Genomic DNA, 23,133 nt, shown 5'->3' with positions numbered 1-23,133 from the left:
TTTAAGCCAAATCTGACACAATTGACAAATTTTCGAATTTTTTTTAGAGACTTTAGAGACGACATTTCACGTATTTCTAAGACATTTGGCATGAAAAAAAGTTCAATTTGGGAAATTCAAAATTTTTCTAAGTCTCAAAGTCGATTTTTTCAAATAAATTTTTGTCAAATAACACCAGATCGCAGATCTCGATGTTTCATGATTGTTTGAAGACAGTCGGCACAAAACAAAATTTCTATGGTTTTGTATTTTTTAATTACTCAGATTTCAAAGTTGCGCGGTTTTTTTAAGGCGAATTTCCGAACTTACGCGGTTTGTACACGCTTTTTTTTGTTCGGTACGTATCTCCCGCGTGAAAAAAGACCCCAGTGTAGTCTTAAAAATTATTATTTTTGAAAAAAAAAACTTGAAATTTTTTTAAGTTTCAGAGCTGACTTTAAAAAAATCGCGATAGCACCAGACCTCGACGTTTCATGCATTTCTAAGACAACACAAAAAAAAACGCGAGAAAAAGGAAAATGAAAATTTGCAAAAGAAACGGCGGAACTTTCGGGAACCCGCGTAAAAAAAACGCGAAATTTCGAAAGTCCACACGAAAATAAAAATCACGTAACTTCAGAAATCCACGTTAAAACAAGCGTAACTTCGGAAATCCTTGACTGAATGATTTTTGAGGGAATTTTGTAATGAAAATAATAGTTTATGAGTTGTTCCATAGAAATAAAGCGCAACATGCTTTGTTTACACTTTGGCTCTTCCACCCTTTTCTAATGTTGTTCTAGAAATCGAGAAAGAGTGAAACACTTTTGATGATTTATTCAGTGGAAATAGAAGGAAAGTGAAAAAATTGTATACGTTTTAAAGCTAAACAGTCAATTCATCGCTTCATCAAACATTCATCGGAAAATATACGATAATTCCTAAGCAGAAATTGACACCGAATTCAAAGAATTCATCGATGTTTTTCCTCCATTTGATGTCAATGCTACTGTCGCCTTTCTTTGAAGAACATCTAAAATTATAAACTTTTTTTTTCAAATTATATTATTTTTCATTTTCAAGTTTTTATTTACGGAAAATCATCGGCCAAATTTCAAAATTGGCAACATTTTATTCTATTTTTAAAAGAGGATTTAGTTTTGTGTTGATCTGTTGCCTCTCCGAGTTAGAATTTTTTCAACTCTGTATGTGGGGTTGGAAGTCGAATCCAAGAACAATATTTAGCCTAGTAGTTTAAACAATTGATATAAAACAACTATCAAAGTGACTACATTTTTTACCAATACTTTAAATCGGTTCACATTCACATCTCGATACACATGAAAAACTTTCTGGATTACAATAGAAAATCTCACGTCACCCAAATTAACTCTCAAAATATATGGAAAAAGTCACCTGCAGTGAGGTGAGCTTTGTCATCGCAAGTCACATGACATGCAAAACGGCTGTCTTAGCCGGAAAACAATTCATGTGAGCATCACGATTACGTCTAATGAACCAGACCGACCCGTTTATGTTCGCATTGAAACATTACTCTGCACTATGATGAATACATTTTTCTGATAAATATTTGGTTCTCGTTGGTTATGTCAGATGACCAATATGCTAAACGATTTCATGTCCAATGGCTTTAAATCGTACGGGTTGCTACCAATCCAGACAATCCAGCTGAATAATATAATCAATTACAGTTGGTTATAGCAAGGCACGTTTGTATAGAAATTGCGAAATGAAATGGGACTATAAACGGACAGTGCCTTATCGGAAGCGAGAGAACCACGAAAAAAAACTCACTTGATCCATGACGAAGTATCTGCAGTCACCTGGATGGTATAGGATATTGACTTTCCCGAGCACTCTGATTTCAATGTATTCCTTGTTGGTTGGTAGGTAGTCCAGAAATATTGATCTTTTTTTTTTATCACAAAAAGGCAGATAATTACCATTGATATTTTGGCGTTACATGTACAATGAAATAGGCTAACTTTCAGTTCGCATAGTTTCTGTTAAAGTAATTGGTTTCACAAACGCTACTACTGTTGAATACTTTTTCTTCTGATGACACACGATATATCGTTTGGTTACTTCTTACAGATTAAAAACAGAGTTCTCTGAGATCACTTGTTTGTTTTTTTTTCAAACTTTTGTTTTTGTTTCTACTTTTTTATTTCTTATGACAGGAAGATTCCTGTTTATATGTTGTTCCACTGCGGATGCTTAAGTACACATTGTTTTTTTTTCATTTCATTTCTACGGAACGGCTCATTCAATTTGAAAGTAACGGAAACAAAACGGCAATACTCGTAGCTTTTTAGTTCTTTCTTTTATTGTCAAAATCACACCTACGCTTGACTTTGTCTTTGATTTTGGCCTTATTCCCCCGTTGTTTATACAGTGTTTTTTTTCTCTCTATCGGGTACGTGCTGCGTTGTTCTTTTACTGTTTTTTTTTACACACATACATGAATTAATTTGCAATGCATAGTAATGCTTGTGGTTAAGAAGAATACACACTTACAATATGTTTTCGTAAGGCAATAATGACTATCAGGAAGGATCTTTTCTGTGTTCGTTTCGTATTAGGATTAGATTTAGCTAGCACATGTAATAAGAAACAATGTTTAAATGGAACCCGGAAAACACTGGATAAAAAAAAAAAATTTATGTATAAATAAGAAATTTTCTTCTACGCTGACTTGGCTTTGCGATTTGTTTGCTTCTTGCTATGACTCGAGGCTTCGTTTTCCTTTACTTAATTAGTGATTAGATGTCATAGTGTACAGGTGAATTCTTGATATGACGATTAATTTTTCACGTCCAGAAGCACGGGTTGGGAAAATAAAAAAAGCTAAATAGTGTTGTTTAACTTCCTTCTAATCTCGCACTACTAGTGGTAAATAATATACAAACAAACGATCGTTTTAAGCGTGAAAATAGGCTATTATCTCTCGCGTATCTAACGGCAATTCGAGTATCGAATAGGAATTTATCGTAACATTTGTATGACTATTATTATTTTCGTTCTTCGTCAAAACGTCTCTAAAACTAGTGATTAATAAAACTCCTTTAATCTACAACTAGAATGTTAACGTACACGTATTTGAAACAAGGTAATAATTAATTATATCGACAATCGTGAGTGTGCTTGTTCGTTCCAGTTTTTTTTTCAAGCAGCATTATGGTAATGATTCTACTACCTTCGAAGAGTAGTTAGTTTTTGGATGAGAAAACCAAAAAAATTATATTAAACAAAAAAAAACTACACATTTAAAAACCTTAAACAAAGACCATCACAGAAAGCAACGAAATAAATGAAAAGCTATACAAACTAGAAAAATTAATCGTCATACAATTGGGTTCGCCGCATGTATTTGAGTTTTCCCTTTATATTCATTCTACAGACACACTAATTCTAAGTTACCAAACACTCAAATTTAAAACCAATAGGAAAAGCGCATATTAAACATATTATTTTAATGATAGAAAAGAAGGTAACTACCGTATTGAGAGTGATTAACGGGAAATTGCTTTGCAGTACTAGAACATCGTTTAAAAGGATAATTTTATGGACACCGATCACTGGCGCACCCACAACTAAAAACTTGTAAAACACAAAAACAACTGAGATTGGAAAAACCAGAGCTCCAAGTGGTTATTAATTAAAACGAAAATTACACAGGAATATTCACATTACGTACACGATTTCTGCAGTTCTAGCAATACAAAATTCATCTTTGAATTGCGACTTTTTTTTACATTGGCGAAACTAACATTATTGTTCGATGAAACCGTGAAATACCGAATACAGATCTAGCTGTCTTACCCCATTCGACTATATAACCGGCAGTTCGTTCTAGTACCACACCGGAAATCCTCTATTTCACTCCGAGCGACAGTGACGGCACAGAGAATTGTGTTTATTTATTTTTTAATGTACTTGAGTGTACGTGTTTGAGTTGAACCCTACAACGGATGCCCAGGAGGCGTTTCAACATTTTGCGGCTGTTAGTCTTTTTGAGCATTACCTTACATTCTATTGATTAGTTGTTGATTTGTTTATTTTTGAACTAGTACCTAGAATTCATTCCTCGAACAGGAGGTTCGCCGTTTGCTGATTTCCGCTTGAAATACACACAGAATTAAACAGTTTGATAACAAAACACTTATAGTTCATTTTATTAATAGTAGGATCAACTTTTTTTTTGGTATTTCTCCTTGCCTTGGCTAATGATATTTCGATATAATGTAAATTCTTTCAAATGGATTTTCGATAAAAACAAACATGTCTAAATTACTCGTTTTAGAAACTCTCAAGTCTATTAAAATTTCACACAGTTAGTTTTTTCTTCTCAAATATCAATTTTTAAGAATCACATTTCCTAGGGAAATGTGTGCGTGAATGGTTTTTGAAATTTACGGTCTGTTCCATGGAAACAATATAAATCTGCTCTCGAACTCCTAGCGCGTGAATATTTAAAATTCAACGGTTCAGAAAACTAGTCTTGCAGGCAACAATCAATTGTAACGAAAAGCTGTTGTTTTTCCGTCTTGTTTCTTGTTCCGTGTTCCCTACGGTAGCTCAGCTTGTTACATTTATAAACACTAAGCAAAATCTCAAATAGAAAACGAAAAACATTCACTTTCGCTCGTTAACTGCACTAGGTTTTGGCATTGTCATAATTATGCTTGCTTGTTGTTTCGTCGTCTCCCGACAGGAAATAAAGTTAAAAATTTACCGAGACGGCGTACACTGAAATGTGTTTTCTCATTTGGTCAGAATCCCTGAAATTGGCAAGTTGGCTGAAATCTTGTCTCCGCCGCTTCGAGCAGAGCTAAACTTTGTTTTCTCTTCCAGAATCATTACTGTTTCTTTGAATGTCAATATCGTAAAAAAGGAATCGATTAACAAACCCCAACTATTAATACTAGGTACGTTTCTTTGTGGGTAGCCAATTTGACTGTTTTGCTTTCTTCTTATAACTCATTCATTCCCTAGCCGGTTGCACAGTAATTCTTGAAATAAAATTGTTTTATTTATCTTGCTCTATGACCTTCTCTAACATTCTAAAACACAATTATTTGATATTCTTAATAAAAAAAAGACTTTAGACGGAAAACTATTTCTCCTCTTCTATCTAAATTGCTAAAGACTGTGCCGTTGATTTCCAACCTACAGATATTTTTTTGTTGTTGTCGGCTCGCATTTCGTTTTCGATCCTAATTCAACTGTGACTATGAGATCCTTTCCTCTGTATAGTAAATTCTTTGTCTTGATATTTTTCAACAAAAAAAAGCGAACAACGGTCGATCGATTTCCGCTTGCTTTCCTAGCAGGATTTTCCTGACTTTACAAACCAACGCGGGGTGGCATCGATTACAAAAAAAAAATAATAATATTAATAACTAGGAGCTCCTTGTATGTTCTGGGTTCTGCTTGGAAATACAATCAAAATATTAATAAATAACTAAAATTCAACATTAATTTCTTATACGAAGTCAATTACTCTAAAAAAATATATATGCTTGTGTGTATGTATAATAATTACAACGATTTTTTTTTGTTTGCTTGCAGTTAAATATCTCGACGTAAAAATGTAATGTATTGGTTTTAGTAGCAACCTCTCGAATGTCACTATGCTATCTTTTTATCGTTCCTTCGGCGGTGGCTACTGCGGCGGCGGCGGCAGCGTTTCGTTGACCGCATGGCTGGTCACAATTTCACTTTCTACTAACTAGCGAATTGGAAGGATTCGTCACTAGACGGGGAAAAAAACGGGAAACAGATTTCATCTACTGTGAAGGGGATGCCGAGGGCGTTCTGCCATTCTAGATTTATGATGCAGAGCATTAAGAATCCTTCCTGCGCTCTAGGCAATGTCTGACACGTCACCGATTTCTGTTTTCGGTGCTAGAACTGTATGGAACGCACTGTGCTTTCATTTACATCATGGTCTTGTAGTATGCAAACATGTTGTTATTGTTGTTGCTTTTATTGCCGTTGTAGCGATTGTTGTAGTTGTTGATGAGGTGGAAATTTTGCAAGTTCTGACTTGCCAAAGCGGCTGCAGCGACGACCGCGTTGAGCCCTTCGGAACCACTAGACTGACCAGTACCGTTACCATTGCCACTGCCGTAACGCAGCGGGTGGTTTTTGGAGTAGAACTGCTGTTGCTGAAGTTGCCCATAAGGCGAGCTGAATTTGCTACTATTGTTGGTTGGTGCTCCGAAGTTTTGTTGATATGATTTGTGATTCTGGTACGTGCTAGTATTGTTTAGAAAGCTGCCACCGGTATTGCGATTGTTGGAATCTCTTCCAAAGACAGCAGCAGCGGAAATGTTGCCACCGTTGCGCGAATAATGATTGCCGACATTGTTACTGTTGTTGCTCATGTTGCCACTGTTACCACCGACAAACGCTTTGTTAAATGCATGGGCCGCCACATTCGGGCTAACCTTTTCTCTACTTCCGGCAATACTATTAAGATTGTTGGAAAAACTGCTCCACTGCAATTGTTGTTGCTGCTGCTGCTGTTGTTGTTGTTGTTGAAGCTGGTAAGCCGCTGTCAAATTTGCTTGACTCATGCTCGCAGCCGGAACTCCGCTTGTCAGTGATGTCTCATTAACCGGATATTTAAAGTCACAGCATCTACACTTAACCATCGTATACTCCTGAATATGGCCGTTTGCTCCAAGACGATGATACTGGGAACGGTTGTCCAGAAAAAAGTGAATGTTATCATTTTCCGGTAACTGGGCGAACTGAAGACGGAAATGATCGAAATTGACCAAATTGTCAATCAAGTTCAGTACGTCGCGGCCCCCCAGAACGACCTTGACTTCCTTGATTGGCTCGGTTTCGAACAAATCATCCACGGAACCGGGATCCTCCAAGTTGTTGCCAATGCTCTCCGTAGACGATAACGAGGTACGAGTGGACGATGAACAGCTGCTGGATACTGCTTGACTAGGACAATCTTCGGTTCCAGTTGCTTCAGATTTACCTTCTGAAGACAACGGAAGTGGAGAGCTGACCGATGATCTTTCCACTTCTTCTGTTGGAGTCGTCGGTGGCGAGCTTGGTTTCTGCGGAGGGAGTGCAATTTAGATAGTTGTCTTTGCTATAGGAATACAGAATTTTTTTTTCTATGGAACTTTTATAAATGTCGCTGACCGATATTTCATACTTTTCGAATGTCTTACTTTCCTCTCCGTAGAATTTAATAAGATTATATATGAAACTAAATATGGAACTAGTGAGAAACATATATTCAATGATTACAAATCTTTAAGAAGTTCAATTATTCAAAGTTAACTTAACATTATGTAAAATACGATAAAGGTTTGTATGTGTAAGTTATAAAAAAATTCTTCTGTTATGCTGTTGAACTCAGTAACCGTAGAGCGGTCTCCAGGCGATTCGAAACGGAGAAGCGCAAGGAGCGACGATTTCCCGAATTTCGTTACCAGGCGAAAGCGTGAGTCTACCTTTGGCGGAGCGATTACGTGGCCAGGAGAACTACAGTTCCTGGGCTTTCGCGATCAAGATAATCATGATCCGGGAAGGTACGTAGATTGCTATTAAGAAAGAAAACCCGTCAGATCCGATGTATTATAGTCTCGATTAGAATGCGGCAACTGCCAGAGAAGCATGGGACACCCTAAAGGCGGCGTTTCAATATACTGGATACGTCAGGCATAAACTGTCGCAATTTGGCTTTGAAGTGAACGATCGATGGATGTCAAGCATTTTGCTGATGGAACTGCCAAAAATCTATGAGCCCATGATCATGGATTTGGAAGCATCAGGAATCCAGTTACGAGCCGATACCATCGGAGCAAAAATTCTCCAAGATGTCAAGTGGCCGGTCGATTCGATGGGAAGCGATTCTAGCAGGGCATTTTATGGACAGTCGAAAATAAAGAATAAATCTGTTGAAGAACAGTAACCTGTGACTCAACACTCATCATGGTAGGCATAGATAATAAGATTTCATTAAATAAAATTAATGTACTTCTAAACGTCAATCAGAACAATTTAGTTTTTTTTCGCACTCTATAGGTTATAGCCCCAGCACGCTTCGACTACGACGAAACCTATTCTTCTGTTGTTCGTCACAGTTCACTGCGGTATCTGTTTGCACTAGCAGCAAAGTACAATCTGCAAATAGACCAGATGGATGCCATAACGGTGTTTTTACAAGGAGATTTGGAAGAAGAAATCTACATGGAGCAGCCCTCCACTTTCGTAAAATCAGGAGAGCCCCGCCTGGTTTGCCGCTTAAACAAGGCATTGTATGGACTCAAACAGTCAAGCAGAGTCTGGAACATCAAGCTCGATACTGCATTGGAAAGTTTCGGATTAATTGCATCTGAATACGATCCATGCCTGTACTACTGGATCCAAGATGGGAAGATTCTTTTTATTGCCGTGGACGCCCAATTGAACAATAATGTCAAGAACAAGCTGAGCAGTAGATTTCGCATGAAAGATCTGGGACCTGCTGCAAGCTGTTTGGGTATTCGGATCGTTCGCAAGAAGAATTCTGTTATGCTGGATCAAGAAACTTACATCAATTCCATCTTGCGTCGCTTCAACATGCAAGATGCGAAAGCTGTTACCACACCGATGAATGCCGCAGACAAGGAAATGTCACTAAAGACACCTGAGGAAACTGAGAGGATGAAGAACATTCCATATCAAGAAGCTGTTGGATGCCTGATGCATCTTTCACAGTGCACTAGACCAGATATCCTGTTTGCTGTTAACCTTTTGAGTAGGTTCAACAATAATCCTGGACCGAAGCACTGGGAAGCAGTCAAGCATCACTTACGTTACCTGAGAGTAACATCGACAATAAAGCTATGCTGTTTTACGAATGCCAACTCAAAACTCATCGGATATTCCGATACAGACTGAGCGTCATATCTAGATGACAGGAGATCAACGAGCGGTTATATATTCTTGCTGCAAGGAGGAGCAATATCCTGGAACTGTAAACGGCAGACTACTATTTCACTATCGACCTGTGAGGCCGAGTACATAGTTCTGTCTGCTGCTGTACAAGAAGCATCCTGGTGACAAGGACTGATGTCACAACTGAGAGAAAAGGACTCAATCGAATTGCGATGCTACAACCAGAGCACAATTTGTATTGCTCGCAATGGCGGATACACACCACGAAAAATGCATATTGACATCCGTCACCACTTCATCCAAGATGCACTGGATCGAAGAATTGTCAAAATTTCTTACGTTCAAACAAATGAGCAAGTAGCAGATGGTTTAAATAAACCACTCCAACGAATAATGCTTGAGAATAACCAAAAGTCGATGGGATTGTTGATTTGAAGTCAACAGTTTTAGAAAGAGTGTTGAAGAATAGTAACCTGTGACTTAACACTTATCATGGTAGGCATAGATAATAAGATTTCATTAAATAAAATTAATGTACTTCTAAACGTCAATCAGAACAGTTTAGTTTCTTTTCGCACTCTCTATAAAATCATCTAAGCCAGATAAGACACACCTCAAGTGCTACAAGTGCAAACAAGCTGGTTATTACGCATCTGAATGTCAAAAACATGGAATCCATGTTTCACAAGATCAGAAGCGAACGCGGCGTTTATGACACATCATAACAAGAGTTGTGCGGATGACTGGATTATTGATTCCGGAACGTCATCACATATGTGAAGAGAAGAACGGATCTTGAAAGATACACAGAAGGTGACTGACAGAGTCCTAGTTGCGAATAGCATGGAAACACCGGTAGTTGCCGAAGGAAATGTAACAATCGAAGCAGACGTTGGAGGAGTAACACAATGTTTCCGAAGTACTTTGCATTCCTGAGTTACCAATGAATCTACTGTCGGTGCATAAAATTTGCAGTTTTGGTCATCGAGTACTATTCATCAAAAATAAATCAGAAGCATTCAATCCATGTGGCACCTTGGTAGCTGTTGGAAAGCAGCAAGGTGGAATGTACAGGGTGGCAAGTGAATTGCCGTTTTTAATTTCCCGGTGTTTTAGAAAAATTCCCGGTTTTTGGAATAGGCTCGAATCGCCCCTGTTTAGTTTTTTTGTAAATATTTTTTTAATTTAAACCTTAAACAGATATCCCATGTCCAAAAAGGATCATTGTAATAGGCCCACTAATTGAGGATTCAATTACTTTCCAGGCATTTCGATGTATAAATAAAAAATATTCAGCGGGAAAATTATTAACGGCATGGTGGCCAAGGATGGCTTTTATCGTATCAAAGAACGCTCTCTACCAACTCTTCACAATATTCAATCATTGCCATCAAAGAGAGACGGATATCATCTTAGCAACAAAAAACCGACATGGTCCACTGTACATAGAATGGACACCAGTGCGAAAGCGAATATCTCCCGATGACATGTCTGAGCATCACGGGTTAGCACGCTATACGGGCAGTGGATAATTGCGATAGAATCATTTTACTATTGCCGCTTATTCTAACTATGTGCATATAACCTTTATATAAGTTGTATCTATGAAAATAGCTGTGAATGCTCCAGAATAGGGTTTTGAAATATCGAGCCGCTTTCTGACAAATTATCGGCAATCACCAACACTGATGATGGTACAGCGAATCTAACATTATATCGTCATTACCTGGGCTTCGGCCATGGTACAATAAATTGTTATATGGACATATACTGTTTAAATTAAGTCGCTTGCAAGCATATCTGTTTAATGAACGATACCCTAAGATGAATTATTATGCTGTGATTGTGATGAAAACCATAAAACCAATTATTAACAAAGTCATGTCAGACCAAAAATTTGAAATTTTCATGTAATAGAATTGAATTTAAAATCATTAGATGTACGTATACCTAGGATTTCGCAAAACCGTTCGGCTGCCACGACTTGTTCTTTTAAAACCCCAATTTTTTCTAATGTATCTGTCAGTCAATAAACAATGTTTACGATTTCAATGCGTTGATGGACAAATAAATCAAATAATATCTGTTAAAATGCACAATATATCGATTTGTTTTTTCCTAATAGGATTCTAAATGCTAGTAGAGGAATCAGAAAAATAATCAGGAAGTACGATTCTTCCCGCTGGTTTAAAACCAGTTTTATTTCCAATAGCTTAACTAATTTATCTTCTATGAGAAATCTTTCTTCAATTGATCTGATTCTAGCAGATCAATCAATAACATTCAGAGTTTCAAATTAAGCAATGATTAGTTTAATTAGTTATATATTCTACCAACTTAGAACTAATCGACTAGAACACTATCGAATGTAAACCCTGAAATTGTTTTGAGAAATATAGATATAGCCGTGTATAATTTAAATCATTACTTTATTGAAGTTCCAAAAGCTCAAACTAAATTCAATTCACCTTCATCTACACCAATATTAACGTTCTTGTGATCCTACTATGGAATAGTTGAGGACCTTTAAACGAAAATTAAACATAGATTCACTGAACAAATCAATCCATTTTCTAAATCTTTCTAAGATTCTATACTGGTCCTCAAAAACAAATTTTAACTCTCAAAAAAGGAACTTAAATACTTCCTGTAAACGGTGAATAAGATCAAAGTCGACAACTCTTCCAATTTTGCGAGTCCTTTTGACATCTAACAGAAATATAAGCATAACACAAGTATTGTCTCAAGATGACATCACTGAGACAAATTATGATAAAACAAGGGCAATCATTAGCAAACTTTTAAACATAAAGGATCCTTAAAATGTTTAATAATTTTGTTAAAAATTTTCCCTATGTTACCTTGAGATTTTGTCATAAATTTTGCAGGTGTGTTGAATACTCATTTAAAAATTAATAAAAATCCAACAGAAGCATCCAAATTATCCTTATTTTTTCGAAATGAGCTTCCATTATGCTGTTATTGATAACAACTAAAAAAACTATGATGCTTCCTGTTTGATTTAAGCCTGCAAGCCTCTAAAAATCGTTGGATGAGATATGGGGTATTGGCCCAATTTCCAATGGATAAGTTATTTCAACGGTTGTACTGAACATTTCGCTCAAATGCAAAATTGGGTATTGTCTCCTACTTTTCAATTGTTGAAAAAAAACAGCAAGCAACTGTTACTCATAGGTGAGCTAGTAATATTTTTCCCAGTTTTTCACTAAAATTCCCGACTTTTTCCCGGTGAAATCAAATTTCCGACTTTTTCCCGGGTTTTCCGGTCACTTGCCACCCTGAATGTACCGACTTTGCCAGAGAGAGCAGAATATTACTTGTTTGACGAAACCAAAGTAAGATATCAAATTGTGGCATCGTCGGTTGGGACATCTGAATGTGCAAAGTTTGAAGCAACTTAGGAGTATGGTAACCGGTATGCAATTCAGCGATGCAGAGATTCCGTCTTGTGTTTCCTGCTTGAATGGAATCTCTAGGTGACAATACGTATTTTCTCACGTTTATCGATGATTGAAGCAGAAAATGTTTCATCTACTTTATTCGGTCAAAGAGTGAGGTATTTGGGTGTTTCAAAGATTTTCAAGTCTTTAGTGAAACTCAGACTGGTAAGCGACTGAAGCGCTTGGAGTATGTCAATGAATCCATGAAACGATACTTGCGACCGTGTGGAGTACGGCATGAAACAACCGTGCCACATAATCCAGAACAAAATGGTCTAGTGGAACGTATGAACCGGACCATAGTAGAACGTGTCCGATGCATTCTTTCTGATTCAGGATTGGAGGAATCGTTTTGGGCTGAGGCTGTAAGTACAACTTGCTACCTGATTAATCGATCACCAACGAAGGGCCACCAACGAAGGGCCAGATGAGAGATTCTGCGGAATTAAACCAAACCTGTCCAACTTGCACGTGTTTGAAAAGGTGTACGTTATTTGGCCGAATTTTGTTTGGCATAAATTTGTTTGGCATAGATTTGATTGGCATAACTTTTGATTGGCATAAATTTGTTTGGCATAAAATAAAAAGACATACTGTTTCATTTGACATAACTGTTGTTTGGCATAATTTTCGGAAGCGGCGGCCCCCGTACACAAACCTGTAATCCACTCGTTTGCCCGGTCTATTCAAAGCTAGGTGCTATTCCTTGGCCTCGCATTAAAACGTGCAAGGCGGCTTCGCCGCCTTTAGGATTTATTTTCTAGTTTTAGACCACAACGAGGACAAGGCAACCTTGGCGGCGCCAAGCCCCCGAGGTAACGCAGTCCGAGTCGTCCAATCACTATTCGGAAAACCTATAATATAAGTGTTATCAGGCCGTTATGTATTTCAACCTTTTAAATTACTCCCAGAATAAAACGAATCAAATGAAAATATGCACTATTGAAATTATGCCGAACAACAATTTTGCCAAATGAAGCAGTATATCTTTTTTATTTTATGCCAAACGACATTATACCAAACAAAGTTATGCCAAACAAAATTCGTCCAAATAACGTACACCCGTTTGATACTAGAGTGATGACCCATATTCCCAAAGTGAGAAGAAAGAAATGGAATATGAAATCCAAAAAAGATCTATAATCCAACAACCAAAAGATTGTTCGTAAGTTGCAATGTCAAATTCCTGAATGAAGACGATAACAAGGAGCAATCAGCTACAGTGAAGTCTGAACCAGAAGTCTTACAGTTCGGGATGCGGACAAGTGAATATAATGAAAATAACATTCAAACCGAAACAATAGCATTGTGATTGACCCTCCTTTGCCGGCAGAAGTAGCGCTCCCACCGCCAATAGAATGCCTAGCCAATGGTGTAAAGCGCAGTGACCGGGAGGGAATCTTTTCCAGGCGAGTACCACGATTTTAAGATAAGCTTCAGTACTGTCTCTCAGAGTATTTTCATGTCTCAGGGTAACCGCTATCGTATACGAAGGTGCAACAACGCGACGATAAAGGCCTGTGGCAAGAGGCAATGGAGATTGAGATGAAGTCACTAGAGGATAACCATACGTAGGAAGTAACAGATTTACCACCGGGACGAACGGCACTTAAATCAAAATGGGTCTATAAGATAAGGACCAACACGAATGGCTCAGTTGAGAAATACGAAGCACGGCTCGTGATCAAAGGATTTTCGCAGATCAAAGGAATTGATTACGGCGAAACTTATTCGCCCGTGGTCAGATATGCTACAGTTCGCTATCTTATGGCAGTAGCAGTGAAGCTTGGTTTGCAGATTCATCTTCTTGACGCAGTCACAGCTTTTCTTCAAGGTGATTTGGATAATAAAGAAATTTACATGGAACCACCAGAAGGATTCAATACTGATGTAGGCAAAGTGTGTCGTCTTAAGAAAGCTCTGTACGGGCAGAAGCAAACAAGCCGAGTTTGGAACACGATGCTGGATGCGGTGTTTAGAAATTTTGGTCTACGTAGATCAAATCTGGATACCTGCGTATATGTCCTGATTGAAGATAGCAAAATACTCATCGTGGCTGTATATTCTAGTGTTTTCAAATGACTTTGAAATTGTAACAGTAGCATTTGATGGCTACATTCCAGATTAATGGTTTGGGCTATGCAGAACAATTCCTCGGAATGCGTTTAACACAAATCAAATGATGTTAGCCAGAAAATGTCAAAGGAAATGTGTCCGAAGTCTACCGATGAAATAACAAAGAGGGTGCCATTTCGTAAACTTGTAGGTATATTACAGTTCGTCGCACAATGTACCAGACAGGACATTGCGTTTACGGTGAATGCAATCAGCAGTTTTTGCAGCAACCCGAGAGAACTACACTGGATCGCAGCTAAACGTGTACTCGGATATCAGAAAGGTACCAAAAAAGATCAACTTGTGTACATCAACAGAGCAGTTTCTTGGGTATTTCGATGCAGACTGGGGGAATGCTAAGGAGACACACCGATCTATCAACGGATACGTGTTTATGCATGCTGGTGGTGCTGTCACCTGGTGTTCTAAAAGGCAACCAACAGTGACTCTCAATAACAGAAGCAGAGTATATGGTTCTGGCAGCAGTGAAACAATTTAAGGCAATGCTGAGCGGAGCTGAAACAACACTACCAATTTGCTGTGACAAACAGAGGCGCTATCGTTCATTCTGGATTCACCTTCAAATTTCTGAGGCTGTCCTGTTCATACAATGAAATCAAATTTTTTATGTTAAAAACGCGGCTTCGCTGCAACTAGGGTTTGGACCTCACTAATGTCGTTTTCGCTTGAGAAAACTGAAACTGACCCAGGGTAGTTTCATCAAACAAACACTTCTCACGAAACTGCATTGGGTTCGCACTTGGCAACGGGGGTTTGAGCAAACCTGATATGAAAACCAGGTTCGAAGCTGGTTCGATTTTCAGTTCAACAACGTTGAAACTAGGTCCGAAACCAGCTTCAAACAAACGGTTTGACAGCAGTTAGGGTGGAAACTGGGTTAGGTTTGGCATCAAGCGGAAACGACATAAGGTTTAGCTTCTGGATTTGTGTACTGACCGACAAAAACCACAATAAAAATCTTTTCGGTTGGCAGCTACAAAAGCGTTCCAAAGCAGGAAAGATTTCACCACAATGTGAAACCACACATCTGGTAATCTGGTTGCAGTTTATCAGATACTTTCACCATACAGTCTAGAATAAGTACTATCACAATTTCAGAGATAACAACATTCCGGAGTTTCCCAGCAAATAAGTTAAACTTTTATTAGATTGCAAAATGAATTGTAGTCATTTAACGTTCCAGAGAAATGAATAACGAAACAATTCTTGCGATACAAATGATCGTAGTCATGGAAACATGAAAACCACAGTAGAATACTATATACCGATCCTACCTTAATCTCGTCAGAATCCAGGGAACTGACACCACTCGATTCGCTTCCAACGGGTGAGACCAATTGCTTTTTTCCGTGGCTTCCGGCCGCTACCACACCTCGGCAGTCTACGCTAAGGGGTGAAATCGGCGAGAGCAGTCCGAAGCCATCCATCAGATCTCCGACGGTCGTCAACGGAACTGCAATGTTGAGTGCCATCTAAAATCGAAACAAACAAGGGAACGGAATATTACTTCAAATGAAAGATCTACTCTATAGTGTAAACATTCTATTGCTTGAAAAGGAAACAATCTTTTGCTTGCGCCATGTCAACCTTATCACCAATACGATGCGCTTTTATTTCATTTTACATCAATGGAAATGTACCGATGATAAAGCAAAATCACATTTGATGGCTTAATCAAAATCACGAACGGAACACCTTTTTCTAGTTATGAGCTTGATAGCTACAAATTTGCCGATGTACGTTCCAGTTCCTGAATTCTGCATCCAAAGACGAAAAATTTCACGAAAAAAAAACAACCAAGAAAATAAAAATAGCAATGATTACGTCGGCAAGTTCACGACAGAACCAGACTGGCTCACACAGTGGTATTATACATTGTGGTGAGATCGAAAACGACTAGGTTACTTTGCTCTGGAGTGCTACGTTTACTCTTTCTCTCGCCTGTTCGAAGGGTTTATTCAGGTGGAACCGGTGGGATGGTTTATGGGGATTCGACCCAGGAATTCAAATTCAGTACTGATTTTTTTTAAATAAAGGAAAACAAGCCCAAGCACTCGATTTGCCTTTTTTCTTGAGGTGATTTTTTTGCATGTATTTAGTATCTACGTGAATCGGATTTATAATAGGTATGAACATATTTTTTCCCAGAAATAATAATAGTATAAAATCCGCGATAAATTATGGTAATACACTGGTGATCCTACCGTTCCAATAACAAATTTGAAACTATCCAGAGCGATATTGTAATCCCTGTTGCGGTCGTCTCGCATCAGAGAGCAGCTCGATCTTCATTACAACCAGATAGACCCCCACGAGCGTGAGTGAGAGCGAAATAACTATGGACGGACTGACAAACGAACGAACGAACGAACGACGAGGGCAATGATGACGATGATGAAAGGAAGAAAAATGGTTGCCTACTTCGTTTCCATTTTTTTCTTTACTCAAATAGGGAACTGGCTACGGCGTCATTCAACACGTGTCCGGAATAGTGGCCACCGGTGAACGTCAGCCGTGGATTGCCGAAGAACTCACCATTCAAAATCGCTTCGCTCCTGGCAGCTGCTGTTATGGACCGGGATTAGCTTTCTGATCCTCACACGTCTGAGCTCCAGCTTTTTTTCTAGTGCTTTCGCGAGACTGACAAAATCCTACCTTTTTCACAAATTTTCAACACTTCATATTCCGGTGGATCCGCACAGTTTGGTGAACTCGAATTACGTGATTTATATTCCTTCTGAGTAAAATAGTTTCCGGTTTCAAGCGTTTTCTAACGGCGGACAGCGAATTTTGATGATGGACAATTTTTTCGTCGCAGATTCGACTACTGTTGCGAGTTGTGTGATATCTGCTTCAGAACGTCCCAATGAGCACTTTTTTCACCTCTAGCACGAACGAGAAGAGTACATACACACTCGCGGCTCACTCGGTGCTGTTGTTTTCTTTTTCTGGCTGCCAAGCAGGATTGGTGAGATGAACAGCTGCTCTTCACGTTTTGTAGTGTTTGCGTGCGTATTATTTTGCTTCTCGCGCGCGGTTGATTTCTTATCCACACTCCACCGCTGTCATCTTGTTCGTTCATGTTTTGTTCATGGAATGGATGTGTGCGTGTAGTTTTTGTGCTAGGGGCTACAAAAGAGAAACCGTCATCTGGATTGCAACTTGCATGGAAGTATCAAAAAAGGGATATATCTTGTGTTCTACATATTTAAAATGTCTAAACAATCGTTATTTTGGGCTTTAGGCCTGCACCTCACCAATGCTTAGTTGGCTACACTAACTAGATCTTGAATGTAATCTAGCCATTCTTTTCAGTCCTACACATGTTTAGCACCAGTGCGAGAAATGAAAATGCTATAAACTTTTCCACAAAATTATTCTATTCATGGTTCGAGTATTGGCTTTTTGAATCAGCATACAATTATTACTACTTGTACGCAACACAACTTACTGTTTGCCAAAGACATCATATTAACAAGATATCCAGCTTTCACATTTCCCGAACAAATCATTGGCAACATCCTTTTTTGCGAGCATGTCGCCCCCAGACGAGCCCGCATCGAATCTTATACATATAAGTAGGAGAGAAATATGTCAAATTCGTGCGCGCCAAAATAGCAGGGTTGCGCACCCATACACCCCATATGTTGAATGTGATGCCGTGCGATGGCGTTGCTGAACTGAAGATTGACTTCGCTCCAAGCTGACAGGGTCTGTGTTTGCCAAATTTTCGGGTATATTTGAGCGGAGTTGGTTTATTTTTTTCTGATGTTCAAAAACGTCATATAAGCAAATGACAGATCCTCCTTGTTTACCTATTCTTCAGATTATTGTAACAAAGATAAACTAAAGATTACAATATCACATGCGATTCATTGAAAAATGTTGGGTCCGTACTCGCTTGTGAGGAATTCTGGCAACCGTCAGAAGGCTGGCTGCATTCCGGCAGCTGTCAATATTGTCCAGGCGAAATTACGTCACTATCTCGCCGCACGTGTCTTGTTTATTTCTCTCTTCCTTTTTTTTTCCTTTTTTTAATTCGACTTCATTTGATATTCGTCAATCCCGCATGTCCATACAAAAAACGAATCTTGAGACAAGGTAAATGAGATTTTTGTTTTATTCAATAATGTAATATAATTTTAGGCACACTGCTTAAGCTCTAAGATGCCAAGGGTATTTTCTAATTTTAATTAACGACTAACTTAAAACTAGAATAGTATCATTAGACTATGTCATCTCGGGTTCTCGTGAATCTAGCTTTCAGCTGGCGATCGGCAGTGGTCGATGAATTGAGTGTTGCATGAGTCTTCCAGATGGCGTTGGTAAATATCTATGCTGGCCGCATCCTTCGGTCCGTGTGGGTCCGCGGGAAACACCCCCAGGCTACGAAGGCCCGGCGGGTGGCCCGTATACTGGTTTTCTACTGGAGCGGTCTTTCTTGGGCGGTATTGGTGATGTTACGGAAGAGAACGAAAGGTAAATGAGATTGAAATATGGGTATGTTTGGTAGTGAGAAAGCAATGTTATTGGCAATAACATTTTCCATAATTAGTACATATAAAAGGCAATATCTTATTGTCTTTCATATATACTTTTTTGAAAAAATAAAACCAAGACGCTAAAAATGTGGAACCGATTCAAAACGGTTCTGTCAATCTTGTATGGCAAGGATCCGACAGAAACAGAACCGATAATAACCGCTAGGCGAAATTCTCTGCCGGAAACGGTTTTTGCATTGTTGCAAGACTTTTGCCGGAATTCTGGCAGAATTCCGGCAAAAATGGCTGGCAGACATAGCCAGCCATCTGGGAGGAAAATGGGCTGTGGAAAAATGCCATGCACGCAGAGAAATTGAGCATGTTTAAAATAACAAAACAGTTAGTAGATTTTAAATTTGATTTATATTCTTTTCAACCTAGAATTTGATTGTTACAAGCCAATTTCTCCTTTCAATAAAAACAATGAACTCTGTTTGATTTGTATAAAAATTTTGGTCTAACCAAACGAAAAATATATTTCTTCCGACTGAGTTTATTGTTGAAATAAACTAACTATTTATTACATGTCAACCAAAGTTGAGTTAATGTTATTGGCAATGTCCTTGTTGACTCAATCCTTCTATACCTTTACGAGGTCTGTTCAAAAAGTTCCCGGAATTTTTTAATTGCGCGAGTCTGGAGAGTCCGGTGGTCAAAATTTTTTTTATTGTGTTGGTACATATGTCCCTAATGTATGGTGAAATTTTCAGCTGTATTCATTGTTTACATTCTGTCTTGTAGCGGCTGGTGTAGACGTGTTTTTTTTAGCTCAAGACAGAATGTAAACAATGAATACAGCTGAAAATTTCAACATACATTAGGGACATATGTACCAACACAATAAAAAAAAATTTTGACCACCGGACTCTCCAGACTCGCGCAATTAAAAAATTCCGGGAACTTTTTGTACAGACCTCGTATATCAAGAAAAAGCTTGGTTCAATTAAGCTATGATATTATTTGTGTAATGATGCAACTAAGTTTACTGTTTAAATGAACCGTGTTAGTTTTATTTCATATAACCCAGAACAATTTTTTTCTCGCACGTATAAACCACAACATTTTTGTATCCCGCGGAAAAAGTTTGTACGCGTTTCATAAGTAAATTTTTTTCTGCTGCTTTGATTAACTAGCGGATTTTCAACAATTCGAGTGTATGTATTGATAATTAAGTATAGTTTTGAAATAACACTGCATAACATTATAACAACATGACATAACACATTTTCTTTCCAAAAATATTTGAGCAGGTTCTCTATTTTGACCGGATTAATGCAGCACCGAATAAAAAAAACATGGCTTGACTGTGGTATGTGAATAATTCGATCTTGTAGCAACGAAAATGACTAAACATAATTTTATTAATTATGTTAAATCGAAATAAAAGTAGTATAACATATAACCTTGTAAATTTGTTTGAAAGAAATCATTATTCTTAAAAACAAACAAAAATTTATGATTTCAACAAACAAAAGCGTTAGTTGAAATAGCTAAATTTAAGCTAATTTATTTCAACTAAAAAGTTTGTGAATTTAAAGCGCAACAATTCTTAACTTTATCTAAAGTTCGTTCAATCATAACAAATTATTCAAATTGAATCCATTGAGAAATTATTCGTCAAGAAATTGACTGGAACGCAGAAGTAAAATATTTATTGTTTTTATCAAAATGTCGTTTGAAACAAACGAATCCACTGAATAAAATAGATTATGTTTTGTAGTTTCAAGCGGCAATGTTTCCTATATCAAACCAGATTTTTGTTTGTCACTATTTTAACATAAAAAAACGTTGCGTGAAACCCAAATTTGGTTATATTTATTTTTTTTTCTCTGCCTGTGGAAACAATAGAACACCCTCTCAGCAGGCCGTTCTATTTTGTTGGTCTTTGAGCGCTTGTTGAACGACATATTGCACGATATATTCGTTTAATTTGCTGGAACGGTTGGTTGTTGTTTTTTCTCTTTCAAAAATATTGTGAAAATTAAGTGTTATCTTTGCATAGAAAGAAAATTTGTTGTTATTCTACGTGAAGTAGAAGCACAGACTAACAGACAGGACACTCAAATTAGATTCTTCAATCATTTTAACGGTCATTTCGAATATTCCTTTATTTGGGACAGTACTCACATGTGTCATGATGGCGCCACGTTAACCTTTCAAAAACATCCTGTCTGTCATCTAGACTGTGTTTATTTTTTTCATTTACCCACAGAGTTTCCATTCATGCAGAATTACCTGTAATGTATTGATTTGTATACGTCCATGCGAATTTCATGCAGGATACAGATTTAATACATATTCACTTGCTTCTGGTCTGCCGCCACCTAATTTCGGGTGAAAACTAGCAACACAATAAAAAATAGTCTAGATGAACAACGTTGAGTCAAAGTCAGAGTCTTCCAACATCGCGAAAAAGTTAAATATATTATCAACGTTATCCAATAATTTATTGTGACGATTCATTTTCAAAAATTTTGATGAAATCAGGCATCCCTGTAAGCAGCTGATCGGTGTTGACAAACGAGGGGAAACCAACTAGTAAAAAAACTTTTACGTAACACAAGGGGTGTACCGATAGTAAATAGTTCGCGCAGTACAATATAGGTGGAACTAGTGCATCACGAAAAATTATTTTTATTAGAATTTATTCATACTGTCATGTCTGTTAGTCTGTGGTAGAAGTATTGTGCAGGAATGTAGTGTTAGTTTAAACAAATAAGTGGAAAAACATCAGAAATTCTTCAGTAAAACTAGTTCAACGAGGCTCCAACTCCTCATGTTAAAAATGGCTCAACAATGGACCTCTGTCTGCCGGGTTTGTTGAACGAAAAAAATGACATTCGGTTCAACGGTTTGTTTCAAAATCGGCAAACGAAGGTCCCGTGTTGGCCTCCCGTTGAACGATTGATTGGACTTTCACTGGACCAATGAAGGACCACCGTTGAACGATTTTTTTCTAAGAGGGCAACAAGTTAAAACGAAAGCAAACACAAAAGGGCCAAAGTACAAATGACAGTTTCTCTTTGTTTACTTTTTCTTTCACAATTTACCGCACTGATTTTATACTTGACGCCTTACTCTTCGCAAAACTTTCAAGGTAAAACCTTGAAATTTTCGGTCAGTTCTCGGTAGATTTTTCAAAAGGCCGTAAGAGCAAGTGACAGTTCCTCTTTGTTAACTTTCTCTTCTATCAATTACCAGGTTCCATGTTTATCGTTAAACTCTTTGCCTAAAATGATACCCGAAACTTTCGACTTTCGAATAGAACTGTGAGATCCAAGAAAATCTTTATAATCAAATCGAAAGAGAGAAACTGGAAATTCGCAAAAATGACAATAATTTCCGTTTTCACATTAATTTTAATTGTGAAAACAATAAATGTGCAGTTAATTTAAAGCCAAAGCGATACACACACTGAAAAAAAATGTTTGTAAGTGGTACATGCAACTAAAAGAAAACCGTAATTTAGAGTAAATAGCATTTAATTTTGTTAATATATTAACTATATCAGAAGTGATTAACCCTTTGGTAAAGCTCTTATTCCGAAGCGTATTTTTATTATTTTTTTCAGTACTGTCCGAAAGACGTTTTCAGGTATACAGGATTGAAATAAAGTATACATTTGTTTGCATTATTAGATACATTTTCGATTGAACTGGGAGAACTCATTTAATGGGTAAATATAATTTTCTCAATAAAGGGTAAAGCCAAATATACTATATATCAATATGGATCACTCTTGCGATTTACGAGGGACATCATAGTAAAGTGCGGTGACAAAAAAGGTTACTAATACCCTGCAAATGTTTGAATGCACATATGACAGTTTTCCCAATCAGTACGCTGAACCAAACAACTTCAAGTATATGGAATATTTCTCGATATACACTACATGAAAAAATAAGCTGCAAATACGGTTTAGAATTGCAATCTGATACTAACTCGGAAGAGAACACATTGTTTCATGAAAAATCTCCATTTATTTAAATGTATGTGAAATGTGCACGCAGATCTAAACAATTTAATCTTAATGCTAGTTCCAGAAATTTACCAACATTTCCGAATTATGTACTACAATTTAT

At 37.6% G+C, this 23,133-nt stretch overlaps 1 protein-coding gene across 5 annotated transcripts; it reads right to left on the bottom strand.

Moving 5' to 3' along the window:
• Positions 1-389: 389 nt before the first annotated feature.
• LOC131427896 (bromodomain-containing protein DDB_G0270170-like) lies at positions 390-17,453 on the bottom strand. Of its 5 annotated transcripts, none has more exons than XM_058591469.1 (3): positions 17,166-17,453; positions 15,785-15,982; positions 390-7,082 (listed from the first exon to the last, which is right to left on the bottom strand). In XM_058591469.1, exons 2-3 carry the CDS (start codon positions 15,980-15,982, stop codon positions 5,940-5,942), a joined length of 1,341 nt encoding a protein of 446 aa, XP_058447452.1. In that variant the 5' UTR covers positions 17,166-17,453; the 3' UTR covers positions 390-5,939. The 5 variants fall into 5 exon arrangements, with proteins under 5 accessions (XP_058447452.1, XP_058447449.1, XP_058447450.1 ...); XM_058591466.1 differs by having other exon boundaries at positions 17,046-17,451; XM_058591467.1 differs by lacking the exon at positions 17,166-17,453 and adding an exon at positions 16,335-16,413.
• Between the last annotated feature and the right edge of the window lie 5,680 nt (positions 17,454-23,133).

The sequence above is a fragment of the Malaya genurostris genome, chromosome 2 (genome assembly GCF_030247185.1).
Source record: "Malaya genurostris strain Urasoe2022 chromosome 2, Malgen_1.1, whole genome shotgun sequence".
NCBI lineage: Eukaryota > Metazoa > Arthropoda > Insecta > Diptera > Culicidae > Malaya > Malaya genurostris.
This window is presented reverse-complemented; position numbering and strand designations above follow the sequence as displayed.